Source organism: Coregonus clupeaformis, unplaced genomic scaffold (genome assembly GCF_020615455.1).
Source record: "Coregonus clupeaformis isolate EN_2021a unplaced genomic scaffold, ASM2061545v1 scaf0411, whole genome shotgun sequence".
Classification (NCBI taxonomy): domain Eukaryota; kingdom Metazoa; phylum Chordata; class Actinopteri; order Salmoniformes; family Salmonidae; genus Coregonus; species Coregonus clupeaformis.
In genome coordinates, this window is record NW_025533866.1 from 350,377 (window position 1) to 369,020 (window position 18,644).

Here is an 18,644-nt window from a genome sequence, read left to right on the forward strand (position 1 = left end):
CACATAATTTTCCTTCCTCATGATGCCATCTATTTTGTGAAGTGCACCAGTCCCTCCTGCAACAAAGCACCCCCACAGCATGATGCTGCCACCCCCGTGCTTCACGGTTGGGATGGTGTTCTTCGGCTTGCAAGCATTCCCCTTTTTCCTCCAAACATAACGATGGTCATTATGGCCAAACAGTTCTATTTTTGTTTCATCAGACCAGAGGACATTTCTCCAAAAAGTACGATCTTTGTCCCCATGTGCAGTTGCAAACCGTAGTCTGGATTTTTTTATGGCGGTTTTAGAGCAGTGGCTTCTTCCTTGCTAAGCGGCCTTTCAGGTTATGTCGATATAGGACTCGTTTTACTGTGGATATAGATACTTTTGTACCTGTTTCCTCCAGCATCTTCACAAGGTCCTTTGCTGTTGTTCTGGGATTGATTTGCACTTTTCGCACCAAAGTACGTTCATCTCTAGGAGACTGACCGTGTCTCCTTCCTGAGCAGTATGACGGCTGCGTGGTCCCATGGTGTTTATACTTGCGTACTATTGTTTGTACAGATGAACATGGTACCTTCAGGCGTTTGGAAATTGCTCCCAAGGATGAAGCAGACTTGTGGAGATCTACAATTTTATTCTGAGGTCTTGGCTGATTTCTTTTGATTTTTCCATGATGTCAAGCTAAGAGGCACTGAGTTTAAAGGTAGGCCTTGAAATACATCCACAGGTACACCTCCAATTGACTCGAATGATGTCAATTAGCCTATCAGAATCTTCTAAAGCCATGACATCAGTTTCTGGAATTTCCAAGCTGTTTAAAGGCACAGTCAACTTAGTGTATGTAAACTTCTGACCCACTGGAATTGTGATACAGTGAAATAATCTGTCTGTAAACAATTGTTGGAAAAATTACTTGTGTCATGCACAAAGTAGATGTCCTAACCGACTTGCCAAAACTATAGTTTGTTAACAAGACATTTGTGGTTGAAAAACTAGTTTTAATGACTCCAACCTAAGTGTATGTAAACTTCCGACTTCAACTGTAGTCTATGTATTCCTTATGTCTTTTAATGTAGTCTATGTAATCCTTATGGCTTCTAATGTAGTCTATGTATCCCTTATGTCTTCTAATGTAGTCTATGTATCCCTTATGTCTTCTAATGTAGTCTATGTATCCCTTATGGCTTCTAATGTAGTCTATGTATTCCTTATGGCTTCTAATGTAGTCTATGTATCCCTTATGGCTTCTAATGTAGTCTATGTATTCCTTATGGCTTCTAATGTAGTCTATGTATCCCTTATGTCTTCTAATGTAGTCTATGTATCCCTTATGGCTTCTAATGTAGTCTATGTATCCCTTATGGCTTCTAATGTAGTCTATGTATCCCTTATGGCTTCTAATGTAGTCTATGTATTCCTTATGGCTTCTAATGTAGTCTATGTATCCCTTATGGCTTCTAATGTAGTCTATGTATCCCTTATGGCTTCTAATGTAGTATATGTAATCCTTATGGCTTCTAATGTAGTCTGTCTTCTAATGTAGTCTATGTATTCCTTATGGCTTCTAATGTAGTCTATGTAATCCTTATGGCTTCTAATGTAGTCTATGTATCCCTTATGGCTTCTAATGTAGTCTATGTATCCCTTATGGCTTCTAATGTAGTCTATGTCTTCTAATGTAGTCTATGTATCCCTTATGGCTTCTAATGTAGTCTATGTAATCCTTATGGCTTCTAATGTAGTCTATGTATTCCTTATGGCTTCTAATGTAGTCTATGTATCTCTTATGGCTTCTAATGTAGTATATGTATTCCTTATGTCTTCTAATGTAGTCTATGTATCCCTTATGGCTTCTAATGTAGTCTATGTATCCCTTATGGCTTCTAATGTAGTCTATGTATTCCTTATGGCTTCTAATGTAGTCTATGTATCCCTTATGGCTTTAATGTAGTCTATGTCTTCTAAGTATCCCTTATGGCTTCTAATGTAGTCTATGTATTCCTTATGTCTTCTAATGTAGTCTATGTATTCCTTATGTCTTCTAATGTAGTCTATGTATCCCTTATGTCTTCTAATGTAGTCTATGTATTCCTTATGTCTTCTAATGTAGTCTATGTATTCCTTATGGCTTCTAATGTAGTCTATGTATCCCTTATGGCTTCTAATGTAGTCTGTCTTCTAATGTAGTCTATGTATCCCTTATGGCTTCTAATGTAGTCTATGTATTCCTTATGGCTTCTAATGTAGTCTGTCTTCTAATGTAGTCTATGTATCCCTTATGGCTTCTAATGTAGTCTATGTAATCCTTATGGCTTCTAATGTAGTCTATGTATCCCTTATGGCTTCTAATGTAGTCTATGTATCCCTTATGGCTTCTAATGTAGTCTATGTATCCCTTACTGCTTCTAATGTAGTCTATGTATCCCTTATGGCTTCTAATGTAGTATATTTATTCCTTATGGCTTCTAATGTAGTCTATGTCTTCTAATGTAGTCTCTATGTATCCCTTATGGCTTCTAATGTAGTCTCTATGTATTATGTTTGTGTCTGACTGTCTGACTAACACCTGGCCCAAGTACCTGGTCTCACTATGTCTCCTTATGTAGTCTCTATGTCGTCTCTATGCCTTCCTATGTCAGTTACTAACACTGGTGTCAGGGCAGGGGAGAACAGCTACAGTCTATACCCTCTCAGATTTACCCCCTCTCATCCCCTTCACATCCCTCCAATCACTCTCCTCCCTCCTCTCCCCATCTCTCCAATCACTCCCCTCCCTCCCTCCTTCCTCTCCCCATCTATCCAATCACTCTCCTCCCTCCTCTCGCCCTCCAATCACTCCCCTCCCTCCCTTCACCTCTCCTCCAATCACTCTCCTCCCTCCCTTCGCCTCCCCTCCCCATCCTAAACATGACAGGAAATCTCCACTATTCCCATTAAGGTAATTTCTGTTTGAACCGACATTTGCAGCGTTCACCTTGAACGCAGACTCCGCGAGCACGGGAACATTCCCTTTAAAAGCTGCATTGCCTATAACCTGCGATCGGACTGAATCCCGGCCTCAACCAGATCCGCCTTAACCGACAAACTGCATTAGCATATAATTGTTTGCGTTTAGACGTCGGAAGTGTACTGCGTTGGAGCTGTCAAATCGGCGAGCGTCTGCTCTTGTGGTCATGTCATGAAGCCACACCCACCCGCGTTGGAAGTTCAGAACGAGGAAGTGTAGGCTATATAGAAATAATGACAGTCAGATTGTAAATCATTAGCTGCAGTAAGGATTTCTATCAGCCTAATAGAGCTGTAGAATAAAACACAGTGTTCCAACTGGTGAAAAGGCTGCATGGGATTTTTTACTAGTGAGACTGGTGCAGCCAATGGCAATGTCCGCGATAGGTATAATGCAGGGAGACGCTTGCCGATGTGACAGCTCCAACGCAGTTACACCGCCGACATTGACCTAAACAAAAACAATGATATGCTAAGCAGTTGTTGTAAGCAGAACTGATTGAATCTAGAGCCTTGTGCTACACAATGAACTCCGTCACATAGAAATAGAAACTGTAGAGAATTGATCCCTTCTACACGTTTGAATTATATGGTTGAACGTACAGACAACAGAAACAGAACAGCGTGCTACTGAATGTGTGTGTATGTGTATAGACTATAGGTCAAGGTCTCTGAGATCCTGGTGTGTGCCAAAAAATTGACAGCCGTGCCATATAGATTGCAAAATAGTTGTGAATTGATTTCCGATATACCGGTTCTATGGCACATGGTTTATGAACTGATACGCAAAACAGCCCCGATTCAAAACTTAGCATTTTTCAATTTAAAATGATTATACAAAATTATTGTAACCAATCAAATGTTATATATATGGGGTATACAATCAACCCAGCTCTGCAGATTCTGCTGCTAAGAGACCGAATCATTAGATAATTTGTTTTGGTACTGTCCATATGTAGCTTGTTTTTGAACGTAGGTCCAGGAATGGTTGAAGAAGTGCAACACTTACCTCTGCAGATAGCACTACTGGGTGATCTAAAGTGTCATAGTCAATCAATCAATAATATAATCATAATACTTTTAGGAAAAAAAGTATCTTTAATTTACAATCTGTAGAAACTATGAGAATAGAAAGGTTCAGAACTTTTGTGAAACATCACAGCACAGTTGAAAAGTATATGGCAAATAGAGAAAAAAAAAATGGATGGTCTTCAGCTTTAGATGGGAGGGATTGATGGTAGCTGAAGGATGGGATTAAAAACAAACAAAAGATAACTATTGTAAAATACATTGTGTCCGTAAAAATGCATATAGTATGTATAAACTGGAAGTGTTGTTGTTCATTAGTTTTTACTCCAATTAGGGGAGGGATGGTAGGGTTAGGGGAAAATAATATAAAAAAATAAAAAACAGTTTTGTTTCTGTTGTCTGATAGAATTCTAAGGTGTAGAAGGGACCAATTCTTATACAGTTATTTCACCACCCAACATGGCAGCACTGTAATTAACCCTCTATCAGTCTAGTTAACCCACAAGCCCCTGAGCAGCACTGTAATTAACCCTCTATCAGTCTAGTTAACCCACAAGCCCCTGGGCAGCACTGTAATTAACCATCTATCAGTCTAGTTAACCCACAAGCCCCTGAGCAGCGCTGTAATTAACCCTCTATCAGTCTAGTTAACCCACAAGCCCCTGGGCAGCACTGTAATTAACCCTCTATCAGTCTAGTTAACCCACAAGCCCCTGGGCAGGGCTGTAATTAACCCTCTATCAGTCTAGTTAACCCACAAGCCCCTGGGCAGCACTGTAATTAACCCTCTATCAGTCTAGTTAACCCACAAGCCCCTGGGCAGCACTGTAATTAACCCTCTATCAGTCAGTGGAAGTAAGAGCAAAGACACACTCCACCCAGCCACACACTCCACCCAGCCACACACTCCACCCAGCCACACACTCCACCCAGCCACACTCCACCCAGCCACACACTCCACCCAGCCACACACTCCACCCAGCCACACTCCCACCCAGCCACACACTCCACCCAGCCACACTCCACCCAGCCACACACTCCACCCAGCCACACACTCCACCCAGCCACACACTCCACCCAGCCACACTCCACCCAGCCACACACTCCACCCAGCCACACACTCCACCCAGCCACACACTCCACCCAGCCACACACTCCACCCAGCCACACACTCCACCCAGCCACACTCCCACCCAGCCACACCTCCCACCCAGCCACACACCCACCCAGCCACACACCCACCCAGCCACACACTCCACCCAGCCACACTCCACCCAGCCACACTCCACCCAGCCACACACTCCACCCAGCCACACACTCCACCCAGCCACACACTGACCACCCAACACACAGAAGTTATCAAAAGCTTGTTTTTTTATTCAACAATTTGACATCTTTCAGCGAGGTGTTTAGTAAAGAAACAAGATGGACGAAAATAAATGACAGAAGAAGATGAGGGTCGTTTATGATCGTCATGACTACGAAGGGAACAGGTAAACAACAACAATCTCTGAGCATGATCAACTACAGCAGTGCTCTGAGGGAGGGATGGAGAGAGGAAGAGATGTATAGAGGGAGAGAGAGAGAGATGAAGAGAGACAGAGGGGAGGAGGGTGTTCTCTCCATCACTCCATGGTGTCCTGGTTCTCCTGGCCTCCTCCCAGGTAGACAGAGATAGAGAGATGAAGAGAGACAGAGGGGAGGAGGGTGTTCTCTCCATCACTCCATCACTCCATGGTGTCCTGGTTCTCCTGGTCTCCTCCCAGGTAGACAGAGATAGAGAGATGAAGAGAGACAGAGGGGAGGAGGGTGTTCTCTCCATCACTCCATGGTGTCCTGGTTCTCCTGGTCTCCTCCCAGGTCATCACCAGGTTCTTTGCCCTCCTTGCTTCTCTTGCTCTTCTTGTGTTTGTGTCTCCTGTGACCGTCTCCTTCTTCACTATCATGTCTCCTCCTGCTGCTACTGCTCAGAGAGAGGGAGAGGGAGGGGAGGGGGGAAAGAGGAGAGAGGGAGGAGGAGAGAGAGAGAGAGAGGGAGGGAGGGGGAGAGAGAGAGAGAGGGAGAGAGAGAGAGAGAGGGAGGGGAGAGAGAGAGGGAGGGAGAGAGAGAGAGGGGGAGGGAGAGAGAGAGAGGGAGGGAGAGAGAGAGGGAGAGAGAGAGAGAGGGAGGGAGGGAGAGAGAGAGAGAGGGAGGGAGAGAGAGAGAGAGGGAGGAGGGAGAGAGGGAGGATGAGAGAGAGGGGGAGAGGGAGGATGAGAGAGAGGGGGGAGAGGGAGGGATGAGAGAGAGGGGGGAGAGGGAGGGATGAGAGAGAGGGGGGAGAGGGAGGGAGAGAGAGAGGGAGGGATGAGAGAGAGGGGGGGAGAGGGAGGGAGGAGAGAGAGACAGGAGAGAGGGGGAGGAGAGAGAGACAGGAGAGAGGGGGAGGAGAGAGAGAGGGGGGAGGAAAGGAAGACAGTTGTTATTCTGATTCAGAGAGACAACAAAGAGGTGAAATAGTGTGTGTGTGTGTGTGTAACGTACCTGCGTGATGACTTGTGTCTCCCCTCCTCTTTCTCTCTGTGTCTTCTCTCTCTGTGTCTCTCCTCCTTCTCACGGCTCGACCTCTCTCTGTGACGCTCTCCCCCTCCGCCACCACTGCCACGGTCGCGCCTCCACGGTCACCGCCGCGTGTCAACGCCTCCACGGTCACGCCTCCACGGTCACCGCCGCCACGGTCACCGCTGCTATAGCCACGCTCCGCCCTGGTACTCACGGTAACCGCGGTACCGCTCCTCGTCACTATGGAGACCAGACATGATTATAAAAATCGGCTTTTCTTGATTGAAACAACTCATCTCACTGTTCAATCTGTTGGTCGGTTAAACAGATGTTGTTCTCTCATGGTAGAGAATATGTGAAACTGGAAGAGATAGTGTGTGACCATGCATGCGTCTGAATGTGTGTTTGTGTGTTAACGTGTACATGTGTAACGTAGGGTCCGTGAAAATCAGTTTCTTCTCATATTCTGTGTTCTCCGTTCTGTTCTGTTTTTCCAGGTTTCAGTTTACCTCAGATTCAGGTTCTCTCAAAAACCACACTTTAATAGAAAAACAACTCAATTGGATTGTTCTAAGTCCACAACAATGCTTAAACCACATCAGGAGAGCACGTTTCAGGTCTGGTCATGTTTTTCTATTGTATTTTTTTGGGTTGTAGTTATCCTTTAATTCCATTGCCCACCTAGCAAGAGGCTGTTGTTAGCTGTGTTTTTGTAGCGACCATGTGATAGTAGAGTTTGCTAAACAAATCGCCACTGGATTGATGCAAATAAATCATGATATGATTCTGCCAGGTTACTTTTGTAGCTAACATTTAATTGAGAGGTTTTTGGGAGAAACTTTCCAACTACCAGAATATTTTTAATTAGCATCATGGCTAACGGCTACATAAAGTGGTAGCTGCATGCACCTATAATAATAATAATAATAATAATAATAATAATAATAATAATAAGCCATTTAGCAGACGCTTTTATCCAAAGCGACTTACAGTCATGTGTGCATACATTTTTACGTATGCACCTCACACACAGACAGAGAATTCTCATTGCCTCTTCAGACAGTTGAAATACGAATCACTGATGCACTCCGCTAATATCTTCTGATAAACTTGGGCTAATTAATTTAATGTTCAATATATTTAGCAGAATACATTTTTTTAAATTGTTGAATTCAGTTTTATTGTCTGGATTCTGTGATCCCGTCTGCGGTCTCCAGATTTTATAGGGCCCTTGTAACGGAGTTAAGAACGTGCCGTGAGCGCAATCCACAGCTAGCAATCAAATTCAATATTTTTCTATAGCTCAGCTGGTTTGTGCGTTGTCAAGGAATGCGGTCACTTGTGTTTGCGAGCAGAGGACCACTGGTTGGAGCCCGGTATGGGGACAGGGACAGTGGGGGAAGATATACAGTTAGCAGAACACTGACCTTGGTTTCATGTCTCACAGTGTCCTTGACTAACCCGTAGTCACTGTGTCCTTGACTAACCCGTAGTCCCTGTGTCCTTGACTAACCCGTAGTCCCTGTGTTCTTGACTAACCTGTAGTCCCTGTTTCCTTGACTAACCCGTAGTCCCTGTGTCCTTGACTAACCCGTAGTCCCTGTGTCCTTGACTAACCCGTAGTCCCTGTGTCCTTGACTAACCCGTAGTCACTGTGTCCTTGACTAACCCGTAGTCCCTGTGTCCTTGACTAACCCCGTAGTCCCTCGTCCCTGACTAACCTGTAGTCCCTGTGTCCTTGACTAACCCGTAGTCCCTGTGTCCTTGACTAACCCGTAGTCCCCGCGTCCTTGACTAACCCGTAGCCACTGTGTCCTTGACTAACCCGTAGTCACTGTGTCCTTGACTAACCCGTAGTCCCTGTGTCCTTGACTAACCCAGAGTCCCTGTGTCCTTGACTAACCCGTAGTCCCGGTGTCCTTGACTAACCCGTAGTCCCTGTGTCCTTGACTAACCCGTAGTCCCTGTGTCCTTGACTAACCCGTAGTCCCTGTGTCCTTGACTAACCTGTAGCCACTGTGTCCTTGACTAACCCGTAGTCACTGTGTCCTTGACTAACCCGTAGTCCCTGTGTCCTTGACTAACCTGTAGTCCCTGTGTCCTTGACTAACCCGTAGTCCCTGTGTCCTTGACTAACCCGTAGTCCATGTGTCCTTGACTTACCCGTAGTCCCAGTGTCCTTGACTAACCCGTAGTCCCAGTGTCCTTGACTAACCCGTAGTCCCTGTGTCCTTGACTAACCCGTAGTCCCTGTGTCCTTGACTAACCCGTAGTCCCTGTGTCCTTGACTAACCCGTAGTCCCTGTGTCCTTGACTAACCCGTAGTCCCTGTGTCCTTGACTAACCCGTAGTCACTGTGTCCTTGACTAACCCGTAGTCACTGTGTCATTGACTAACCCGTAGTCCCTGTGTCCTTGACCAACCCGTAGTCCCTGTGTCCTTGACTAACCCGTAGTCCCTGTGTCCTTGACTAACCCGTAGTCCCTGTGTCCTTGACTAACCCGTAGTCCCCGCGTCCTTGACTAACCCGTAGCCACTGTGTCCTTGACTAACCCGTAGTCACTGTGTCCTTGACTAACCCGTAGTCACTGTGTCCTTGACTAACCCGTAGTCCCCGTGTCCTTGACTAACCCGTAGTCCCCGTGTCCTTGACTAACCCGTAGTCCCTGTGTCCTTGACTAACCCGTAGTCCCTGTGTCCTTGACTAACCCGTAGTCCCTGTGTCCTTGACTAACCCGTAGTCACTGTGTCCTTGACTAACCCGTAGTCCATGTGTCCTTGACTAACCCGTAGCCCCTGTGTCCTTGACTAACCCGTAGTCCCTGTGTCCTTGACTAACCCGTAGTCCATGTGTCCTTGACTTACCCGTAGTCCCAGTGTCCTTGACTAACCCGTAGTCCCTGTGTCCTTGACTAACCCGTAGTCCCTGTGTCCTTGACTAACCCGTAGTCCCTGTGTCCTTGACTAACCTGTTGTAAGCCATAGCGGAGGGGCTGTGCTCTCTCTCCCTCTCCCTCTCATGTGGTCTCTCCCTGGGTCTCTCTCTCCCCTTCTCCCTCTTGTCCTCCAGTCTGGGTCCTGGTCCTGGTCCTGGTGGGAATTAGTAGAGGAAAGAACATCAGGTCAGACTGATTGATTGGTTATTGATTGATTGATTATTGGTCACTAGTAAAAAAAACAACATTAGCTGACAGGTGCTGACTAACAGAGAGTAAGGCTGGGATTCAATCTGATCACGCTTTGTCGGCTATGACCCTTTTAAAGGCAATGTTCCTGTGTTTACAGAGACCACATTCACGGTAACCGCTGCATATGTCAGCTCAATCAGATCTGCTATTACACAGATCTACCGCTGATCACATTAAAGTAATACATTGTCTATACACGCTCCTGTTTAGGTTTACCTGGAGGGGAGTAGTCCCACTGTTTAGACTGGTTTACCTTGAGGGGAGTAGTCCCACTGTTTAGACTGGTTTAGCTGGAGGGGATTAGTCCTACTGTTTAGACTGGTTTACCTGGAGGGGAGTAGTCCCACTGTTTAGACTGGTTTACCTTGAGGGGAGTAGTCCCACTGTTTAGACTGGTTTACCTGGAGGGGATTAGTCCTACTGTTTAGACTGGTTTACCTGGAGGGGAGTAGTCCCACTGTTTAGACTGGTTTACCTAGAGGGGAGTAGTCCCACTGTTTAGACTGGTTTACCTGGAGGGGAGTAGTCCCACTGTTTAGACTGGTTTACCTGGAGGGGAGTAGTCCCACAGTTTAGACTGGTTTACCTGGAGGGGAATAGTCCCACAGTTTAGACTGGTTTACCTGGAGGGGAGTAATCCTACTGTTTAGACTGGTTTACCTGGAGGGGAGAAATCCTACTGTTTAGACTGGTTTACCTGGAGGGGAGTAATCCTACTGTTTAGACTGGTTTACCTGGAGGGTAGTAGTCTCACTGTTTAGACTGGTTTACCTGGAGGGGAGTAATCCTACTGTTTAGACTGGTTTACCTGGAAGGTAGTAGTCCCACTGTTTAGACTGGTTTACCTGGAGGGGAGTAGTCCTACTGTTTAGACTGGTTTACCTGGAGGGGAGTAATCCCACTGTTTAGACTGGTTTACCTGGAGGGTAGTAATCCTACTGTTTAGACTGGTTTACCTGGAGGGTAGTAGTCCCACTGTTTAGATTGGTTTACCTGGAGGGTAGTAGTCCCACTGTTTAGACTGGTTTACCTGGAGGGTAGTAGTCCCACTGTTTAGACTGGTTTACCTGGAGGGTAGTAATCCTACTGTTTAGACTGGTTTACCTGGAGGGTAGTAGTCCCACTGTTTAGACTGGTTTACCTGGAGGGGAGTAATCCTACTGTTTAGACTGGTTTACCTGGAGGGAGTAGTCCTACTGTTTGGACTGGTTTACCTGGAGGAGTAGTCCCAACTGTTTAGACTGGTTTACCTGGAGGGGAGTAATCCTACTGTTTAGACTGGTTTACCTGGAGGGTGTAGTCCCACTGTTTAGACTGGTTTACCTGGAGGAGTAATCCTACTGTTTAGACTGGTTTACCTGGAGGGTAGTAGTCCCACTGTTTAGATTGGTCCATCATAGGAGGCCATGGAGACACTGCACCTGGCATAGGAGGAGGGTAACCACCTGGAGACAGAGACAGACGTTATAGTAGTGTGGAAGGATTTTTCTGTGTGGAGAATATACTGTAGTGAGGAGGAGGAGGATATACTGTAGTGAGGAGGAGGAGGATATACTGTAGTGAGGAGGAGGAGGATATACTGTAGTGAGGAGGAGGAGGATATACTGTAGTGAGGAGGAGGAGGAGGATATACTGTAGTGAGGAGGGAGGAAGGAGGATATACTGTAGTGAGGAGGAGGAGGAGGATATACTGTAGTGAGGGAGGAGGAGGAGGATATACTGTAGTGAGGGAGGAGGAGGATATACTGTAGTGAGGAGGAGGAGGATATACTGTAGTGAGGGAGGAGGAGGAGGATATACTGTAGTGAGGAGGAGTGGAGGAGGATATACTGTGAGGAGGAGGAGGGAGGGATATACTGTAGTGAGGAGGAGGAGGAGGATATACTGTAGTGAGGAGGAGGATATACTGTAGTGAGGAGGAGGAGGAGATATACTGTAGTGATGGATGGATATACTGTAGTGAGGAGGGAGGGAGGATATACTGTAGTGAGGAGGAGAGGAGGAGGATATACTGTAGTGAGGAGGAGGAGGGATATACTGTAGTGAGGAGGATATACTGTAGTGAGGAGGATATACTGTAGTAGAGGAGGAGGAGGATATACTGTAGTGAGGAGGATATACTGTGTAGTGAGGAGGAGGAGGATATACTGTAGTGAGGAGGAGGAGGATATACTGTAGTGAGGAGGAGGAGGAGGATGTAGTGAGGAGGAGGAGGATATACTGTAGTGAGGAGGAGGAGGATATACTGTAGTGAGGAGGAGGAGGATGTAGTGAGGAGGAGGAGGATATACTGTAGTGAGGAGGATATACTGTAGTGAGGAGGATATACTGTAGTGAGGAGGATATACTGTAGTGAGGAGGATATACTGTAGTGAGGAGGAGGAGGATATACTGTAGTGAGGAGGAGGAGGATATACTGTAGTGAGGAGGAGGAGGAGGATATACTGTAGTGAGGAGGATATACTGTAGTGAGGAGGAGGAGGATATACTGTAGTGAGGAGGATATACTGTAGTGAGGAGGAGGAGGATATACTGTAGTGAGGAGGGAGGAGGATATACTGTAGTGAGGAGGAGGAGGATATACTGTAGTGAGGAGGAGGAGGATATACTGTAGTAGGAGGAGGAGGAGGATATACTGTAGTGAGGAGGAGGAGGATATACTGTAGTGAGGGAGGAGGAGGATATACTGTAGTGAGAGGAGGGATATACTGTGGTGGAGGAGGATATACTGTAGTGAGGAGGAGGAGGATATACTGTAGTGAGGGAGGATATACTGTAGTGAGGGGAGGAGGATGATATGCTGTAGTGAGGAGGAGGAGGAGGATATACTGTAGTGAGGAGGAGGAGGAGGATATACTGTAGTGAGGGGAGGAGGAGGAGGATATACTGTAGTGAGGAGGGAGGAGGAGGATATACTGTAGTGAGAGGGAGGAGGAGGATATACTGTAGTGAGGAGGAGGAGGAGGATATACTGTAGTGAGGAGGAGGAGGAGGATATACTGTAGTGAGGAGGAGGAGGGAGGATGTAGTGAGGAGGAGGAGGAGGATGTAGTGAGGAGGAGGAGGATATACTGTAGTGAGGAGGAGGAGGGATATACTGTAGTGAGGAGAGAGGAGGGATGTAGTGAGGAGGAGGAGGATATACTGTGAGTGAGGGAAGGATATACTGTGGTGAGGAGGATATACTGTAGTGAGGAGGATATACTGTAGTGAGGAGGAGGAGGATATACTGTGTGAGGGGGGAGGAGGATATACTGTAGTGAGGAGGAGGAGGATATACTGTAGTGAGGAGGAGGAGGATATACTGTAGGAGGAGGAGGAGGATATACTGTAGTGGAGGAGGATATACTGTAGTGAGGGGGAGGATATACTGTAGTGAGGAGGAGGATATACTGTAGTGAGGAGGAGGATGATATACTGTGAGGAGGAGGATGATATGACTGTAGTGGGAGGAGGAGGAGGATATACTGTAGTGAGGAGAGAGGATATACTGTAGTAGAGGAGGGAGGAGGATATACTGTAGTGAGAGGAGGAGGGAGGATATACTGTAGTGAGGGAGGAGGAGGATATACTGTAGTGAGAGGAGGAGGATATACTGTAGTGAGGAGGAGGATATACATAGTAAAGTGAGGGAGGAGGATATACTGTAGTGAGGAGGAGGGATATACTGTAGTGAGGAGGAGGATATACTGTAGTGGAGGAGGATATACTGTAGTGAGGGAGGAGGATATACTGTAGTGAGGGAGGAGGAGGAGGATATACTGTAGTGAGGAGGGAGGGAGGAGGATATACTGTAGTGAGGAGGAGGAGGAGGATATACTGTAGTGAGGAGGAGGAGGGAGGATATACTGTAGGTGAGGAGGAGGAGGATATACTGTAGTGAGGAGGAGGATATACTGTAGTGAGGAGGAGGATATACTGTAGTGAGGAGGAGGATATACTGTAGTGAGGAGGAGGATATACTGTAGTAGGAGGGAGGAGGATATACTGTAGTGAGGGAGGAGGAGGAGGATATACTGTAGTGAGGGAGGAGGATATACTGTAGTGAGGAGGAGGATATACTGTAGTGAGGGAGGATATACTGTAGTGGAGGAGGATATACTGTAGTGAGGAGGAGGAGGATATACTGTAGTGAGGGGAGGAGGAGGATATACTGTAGTGAGGGAGAGGGAGGATATACTGTAGTGAGGAGGAGGAGGATATACTGTAGTGAGGAGGAGTGGAGGATATACTGTAGTGAGGAGGAGGAGGATATACTGTAGTGAGGAGGGAGGAGGAGGATATACTGTAGTGAGGAGGAGGAGGATATACTGTAGTGAGGAGGATATACCAGAGTGAGGAGGAGGAGGATATCTGTAGGAGGATATACGGAGGAGGAGGAGGGAGGAGATATACTGTAGTGAGGAGGAGGAGGAGGATATACTGTAGTAGAGGAGGGGAGGAGGATATACTGTAGTGAGGAGGAGGAGGATATACTGTAGTGAGGGGGGAGGAGGATATACTGTAGTGAGGAGGAGGAGGATATACTGTAGTGAGGAGGAGGAGGAGGAGGATATACTGCAGTGAGGGGAGGAGGAGGAGGATATACTGTAGTGAGGAGGAGGAGGAGGATATACTGTAGTGAGGAGGAGGAGGAGGGATATACTGTAGTGAGGGAGGGGAGGAGGAGGATGTAGTGGAGGAGGATATACTGTAGTGGAGGAGGAGGAGGATATACTGTAGTGGAGGAGGAGGAGGATATACTGTAGTGAGGAGGAGGAGGAGGAGGATATACTGTAGTGAGGGGAGGAGGATATACTGTAGTGAGGAGGAGGAGGATGTAGTGAGGGAGGAGGAGGATATACTGTAGTGAGGAGGAGGAGGATATACTGTAGTGAGGAGGAAGGAGGAGGTATACTGTAGTGAGGAGGAGGGGATAATACTGTAGTGAGAGGGAGGAGGATATACTGTAGTGAGGATGGGAGGAGGAGGAGGATATACTGTAGAGGAGGAGGAGGGATATACTGTAGTGAGGAGGAGGAGGAGGATATACTGTAGTGAGGAGGAGGAGGAGGATATACTGAGGAGGAGGAGGATATACTGTAGTGAGGAGGAGGAGGAGGATATACTGTAGTGAGGAGGAGGAGGATATACTGTAGTGAGGAGGAGGAGGATATACTGTAGTGGGAGGAGGAGGAGGATATACTGTAGTGAGTGAGGAGGATATACTGTAGTGAGGAGGAGGAGGGATATACTGTAGTGAGAGGAGGAGGATATACTGTAGTGAGGAGGAGGATATACTGTAGTGAGGAGGGGGGAGGGGAGGATTATACTGTAGTGAGGAGAGAGGAGGAGGATATACTGTAGTGAGGAGGAGGATATACTGCAGTGAGGAGGAGGAGGATATACTGTAGTGAGGAGAGGGAGGAGGAGGATATACTGTAGTGAGAGGAGGAGGAGGGATATACTGAGTGAGGAGGAGGGGGAGAGGAGGATATACTGTAAGTGAGGAGGAGAGGAGGAGGATATACTGTAGTGAGGAGGAGGAGGAGGATATATGATAGAGAAGGAGAGGGAGGAGGAGGATATACTGTAGAGTGAGGGAGGAGGATATGCTGAGAGGAGGGAGGAGGAGGAGGATATGCTGCAGTGAGGAGGAGGAGGATATACTGTGTGAGGGAGGAGAGGATATACTGTAGTGAGGAGGAGGAGGATATACTGTAGTGAGGGAGGGAGGAGGAGGATATACTGTAGTGAGGAGGATATACTGTAGTGAGGAAGATATACTGTAGTGAGGAGGAGGAGGAGGATATACTGTAGTGAGGAGGAGGAGGAGGATATACTGTAGTGAGGAGGAGGAGGATATACTGTATTGAGGAGGAGGAGGATATACTGTAGTGAGGAGGAGGAGGATATACTGTAGTGAGGAGGAGGAGGATATACTGTAGTGAGGAGGAGGAGGAGGAGGATATACTGTAGTGAGGAGGAGGATATACTGTAGTGAGGAGGAGGAGGATGTAGTGAGGAGGAGGAGGAGGATATACTGTAGTGAGGAGGAGGAGGAGGATATACTGTAGTGAGGAGGAGGAGGAGGATATACTGTAGTGAGGGGAGGAGGAGGATGATATACTGTAGTGAGGAGAGGAGGAGGATATACTGTAGTGAGGAGGGAGAGGAGGATATACTGAGGAGGGGAGGAGATATACTGTAGTGAGGGAGGAGGAGGATATACTGTAGTGAGGGAGGGAGGAGGATATACTGAGGAGAGGAGAGGATATACTGTAGTGAGGGAGGAGGAGGAGGATATACTGTAGTGAGGAGGAGGATATACTGTAGTGAGGGAGGAGGAGGGATATACTGTAGTGAGGAGGAGGAGGATATACTGTAGTGAGGGGAGGAGGATATACTGTAGTGAGGAGGAGGAGGAGGGATATACTGTAGTGAGGAGGAGGAGGAGGAGATATACTGTGTGAAGAGGAGGAGGATATACTGTAGTGAGGAGGAGGAGGATATACTGTATGTGAGGAGGAGGAGGAGGATATACTGTAGCTATGAGGAGGATATACGTAGTGAGAGGAGGAGGATATACTGTAGTGAGGAGGAGGAGGAGGATGATACTGTAGTGAGGAGGGAGGAGGAGGATATACTGTAGTGAGGAGGAGGGAGGAGGATATACTGTAGTGAGGAGGAGGAGGAGGATATACTGTAGTGAGGAGGAGGGGAGGAGGATATACTGTAGTGAGGAGGAGGATATACTGCAGTGAGGAGGAGGAGGAGGATATACTGTAGTGAGGAGGAGGAGGGGATATACTGTAGTGAGGGAGGAGGAGGATATACTGTAGTGAGGAGGAGGGAGGGATATACTGTAGTGAGGAGGAGGAGGAGGATGATAATTGTAGTGAGGAGGATATACTGTAGTGAGGAAGATATACTGTGAGTGAGGGAGGAGGAGGAGGATATACTGTAGTGAGGAGGAGGAGGAGGATATACTGTAGTGAGGAGGGAGGGAGGATATACTGTATTGAGGAGGAGGAGGATATACTGTAGTGAGGAGGAGGAGGATATACTGTAGTGAGGAGGAGGAGGATATACTGCAGTGAGGAGGAGGAGGATATACTGTAGTGAGGAGGAGGAGGGATATACTGTAGTGAGGAGGAGGAGGAGGATATACTGTAGTGAGAGAGGAGGGATATACTGTAGTGAGGAGGAGGAGGAGGATATACTGTGAGAGAGGAGGAGGAGGGAGGAGGAGGAGGATGATACTGTAGTGAGGAGGAAGAGGATATACCTGTAGTGAGGGAGGGAGGAGGGATATACTGTAGTGAGGAAGGAGGAGGGAGGATATACTGTAGTGAGGAGGGAGGATATACTGTAGTGAGGAGGGAGGAGAGGAGGATATACTGTAGTGAGGAGGAGGAGGATGGATATACTGTAGTGAGGAGGAGGATATACTGTAGTGAGGAGGAGGAGGAGGATATACTGTAGTGAGGAGGAGGAGGAGGATATACTGTAGTAAGGAGGAGGAGGATATACTGCAGTGAGGAGGAGGAGGAGGAGGATATACTGCAGTGAGGAGGAGGAGGATATACTGTAGTGAGGAGGAGGAGGAGGAAGGGAGGAGGATATACTGTAGTAGAGAGAGGAAGAGGATATACTGTAGTGAGGAGGAGGAGGATATACTGTAGTGAGGGGGAGGAGGAGGATATACTGTAGTGAGGAGGAGGATATACTGTAGTGAGTGGGAGGAGGAGGAGGATATACTGTAGTGAGGAGGAAGGGATATACTGTAGTGGAGGAGGGAGGAGGAGGAGGAGGATATACTGCAGTGAGGAGGAGGAGGATATACTGTAGTGAGGAGGAGGAGGATATACTGTAGTGAGGAGGAGGAGGAGGATATACTGTAGTGAGGGAGGAGGATATACTGTAGTGAGGAGGAGAGGAGGAGATACTGTAGTGAGAGGGAGGAGGAGTATCTGTAGTGAGGAGGAGGATATACTGTAGTGAGGAGAGGAGGAGGATATACTGTAGTGAGGAGGAGGAGAGATATACTGTGTAGGAGGGAGGAGGATATACTGCAGTGAGGAGGAGGAGGAGGAGGATATACTGCAGTGAGGAGGAGGAGGATATACTGTAGTGAGGAGGAGGATATACCTGTCATAGGAGGAGGGAAGCCACCTGAGGGACAATAAACAATGATGGGATTATTACAATATTGTGTGTGTACATTTCAGTGTGTGTGTGTGTGTGCATATCAGTGTGTACATTTCAGTGTGTGTGTGTGTGTGTGTGTGTGTGTGTGTGTGTGTGTACATTTCAGTGTGTGTGTGTGTGTGTGTGTGTGTGTGTGTGTGTGTGTGTGTGTGTGTGTGCATATCAGTGTGTGTGTGTGTGTGTGTGTGTGTGTGTGTGTGTGTGTGTGTGTGTGCATATCAGTGTGTGTACCCACCTAAAAACCTTACCCATGGAATTACAATACTTCCCATATCAATTAGGGCCGGGACGATACCAGTATCGTAATATTTTTTCCATAGCAAAAACAGGAAGTAGACTAAACTGTTTGGTCCTTTAACAACCCGCTGGATGTAAAATATTGAGCTTTAGCTTAGAAAATAAATAAATGTGACTCTGGATGACAACATGATGTTTGTTTCCAACATCAGGGCTGTTTTCCTAAAGAAGTTAAAACCGCTTCGTGTTCGGTTTCCTTGCCACGGTACTAACGAGTATTGCGATACTGGTACCGTCCCGGCCCTAATATCAATAAAACGTTGCTTCCCAAATGGCAACCTATTCCCTATATAGTACTACTTTTTGACCACAGGTCTAAGGGCCCTGCTTAAAACAAGTACATTGTATAGGCCAGGATAGGGGTCCCGTTTAGTACTCAGTCTATATGTTTCTAAATGAGGCAAATG

General features: G+C 46.9%; 1 protein-coding gene and 1 long non-coding RNA gene across 2 annotated transcripts; both read right to left on the bottom strand.

The window, feature by feature from the left end:
* Nucleotides 1-5,376: 5,376 nt before the first annotated feature.
* LOC123484697 lies at nt 5,377-6,685 on the bottom strand. The gene is made up of 2 exons (XR_006658645.1): nt 6,545-6,685; nt 5,377-5,983 (listed from the first exon to the last, which is right to left on the bottom strand). It is a non-coding gene; the product is annotated as an uncharacterized LOC123484697 (long non-coding RNA).
* Nucleotides 6,686-6,718: 33 nt separating this feature from the next.
* LOC123484702 (pre-mRNA 3'-end-processing factor FIP1-like) lies at nt 6,719-17,966 on the bottom strand. The gene is made up of 4 exons (XM_045215267.1): nt 17,881-17,966; nt 11,109-11,195; nt 9,532-9,652; nt 6,719-6,802 (listed from the first exon to the last, which is right to left on the bottom strand). Exons 1-4 carry the CDS (start codon nt 17,885-17,887, stop codon nt 6,748-6,750), a joined length of 270 nt encoding a protein of 89 aa, XP_045071202.1. The 5' UTR covers nt 17,888-17,966; the 3' UTR covers nt 6,719-6,747.
* Between the last annotated feature and the right edge of the window lie 678 nt (nt 17,967-18,644).

Excerpts from the sequence above, each read along its gene's own strand:
- LOC123484702 (XM_045215267.1), bottom strand. Across the intron at positions 9,653-11,108 it reads GTGGGACTACTACCCTCCAG|GACCAGGACCAGGACCCAGA; the intron begins GTAAACCAGTCT and ends AATTCCCACCAG. Across the intron at positions 6,803-9,531 it reads TCCGCTATGGCTTACAACAG|TGACGAGGAGCGGTACCGCG; the intron begins GTTAGTCAAGGA and ends TGGTCTCCATAG.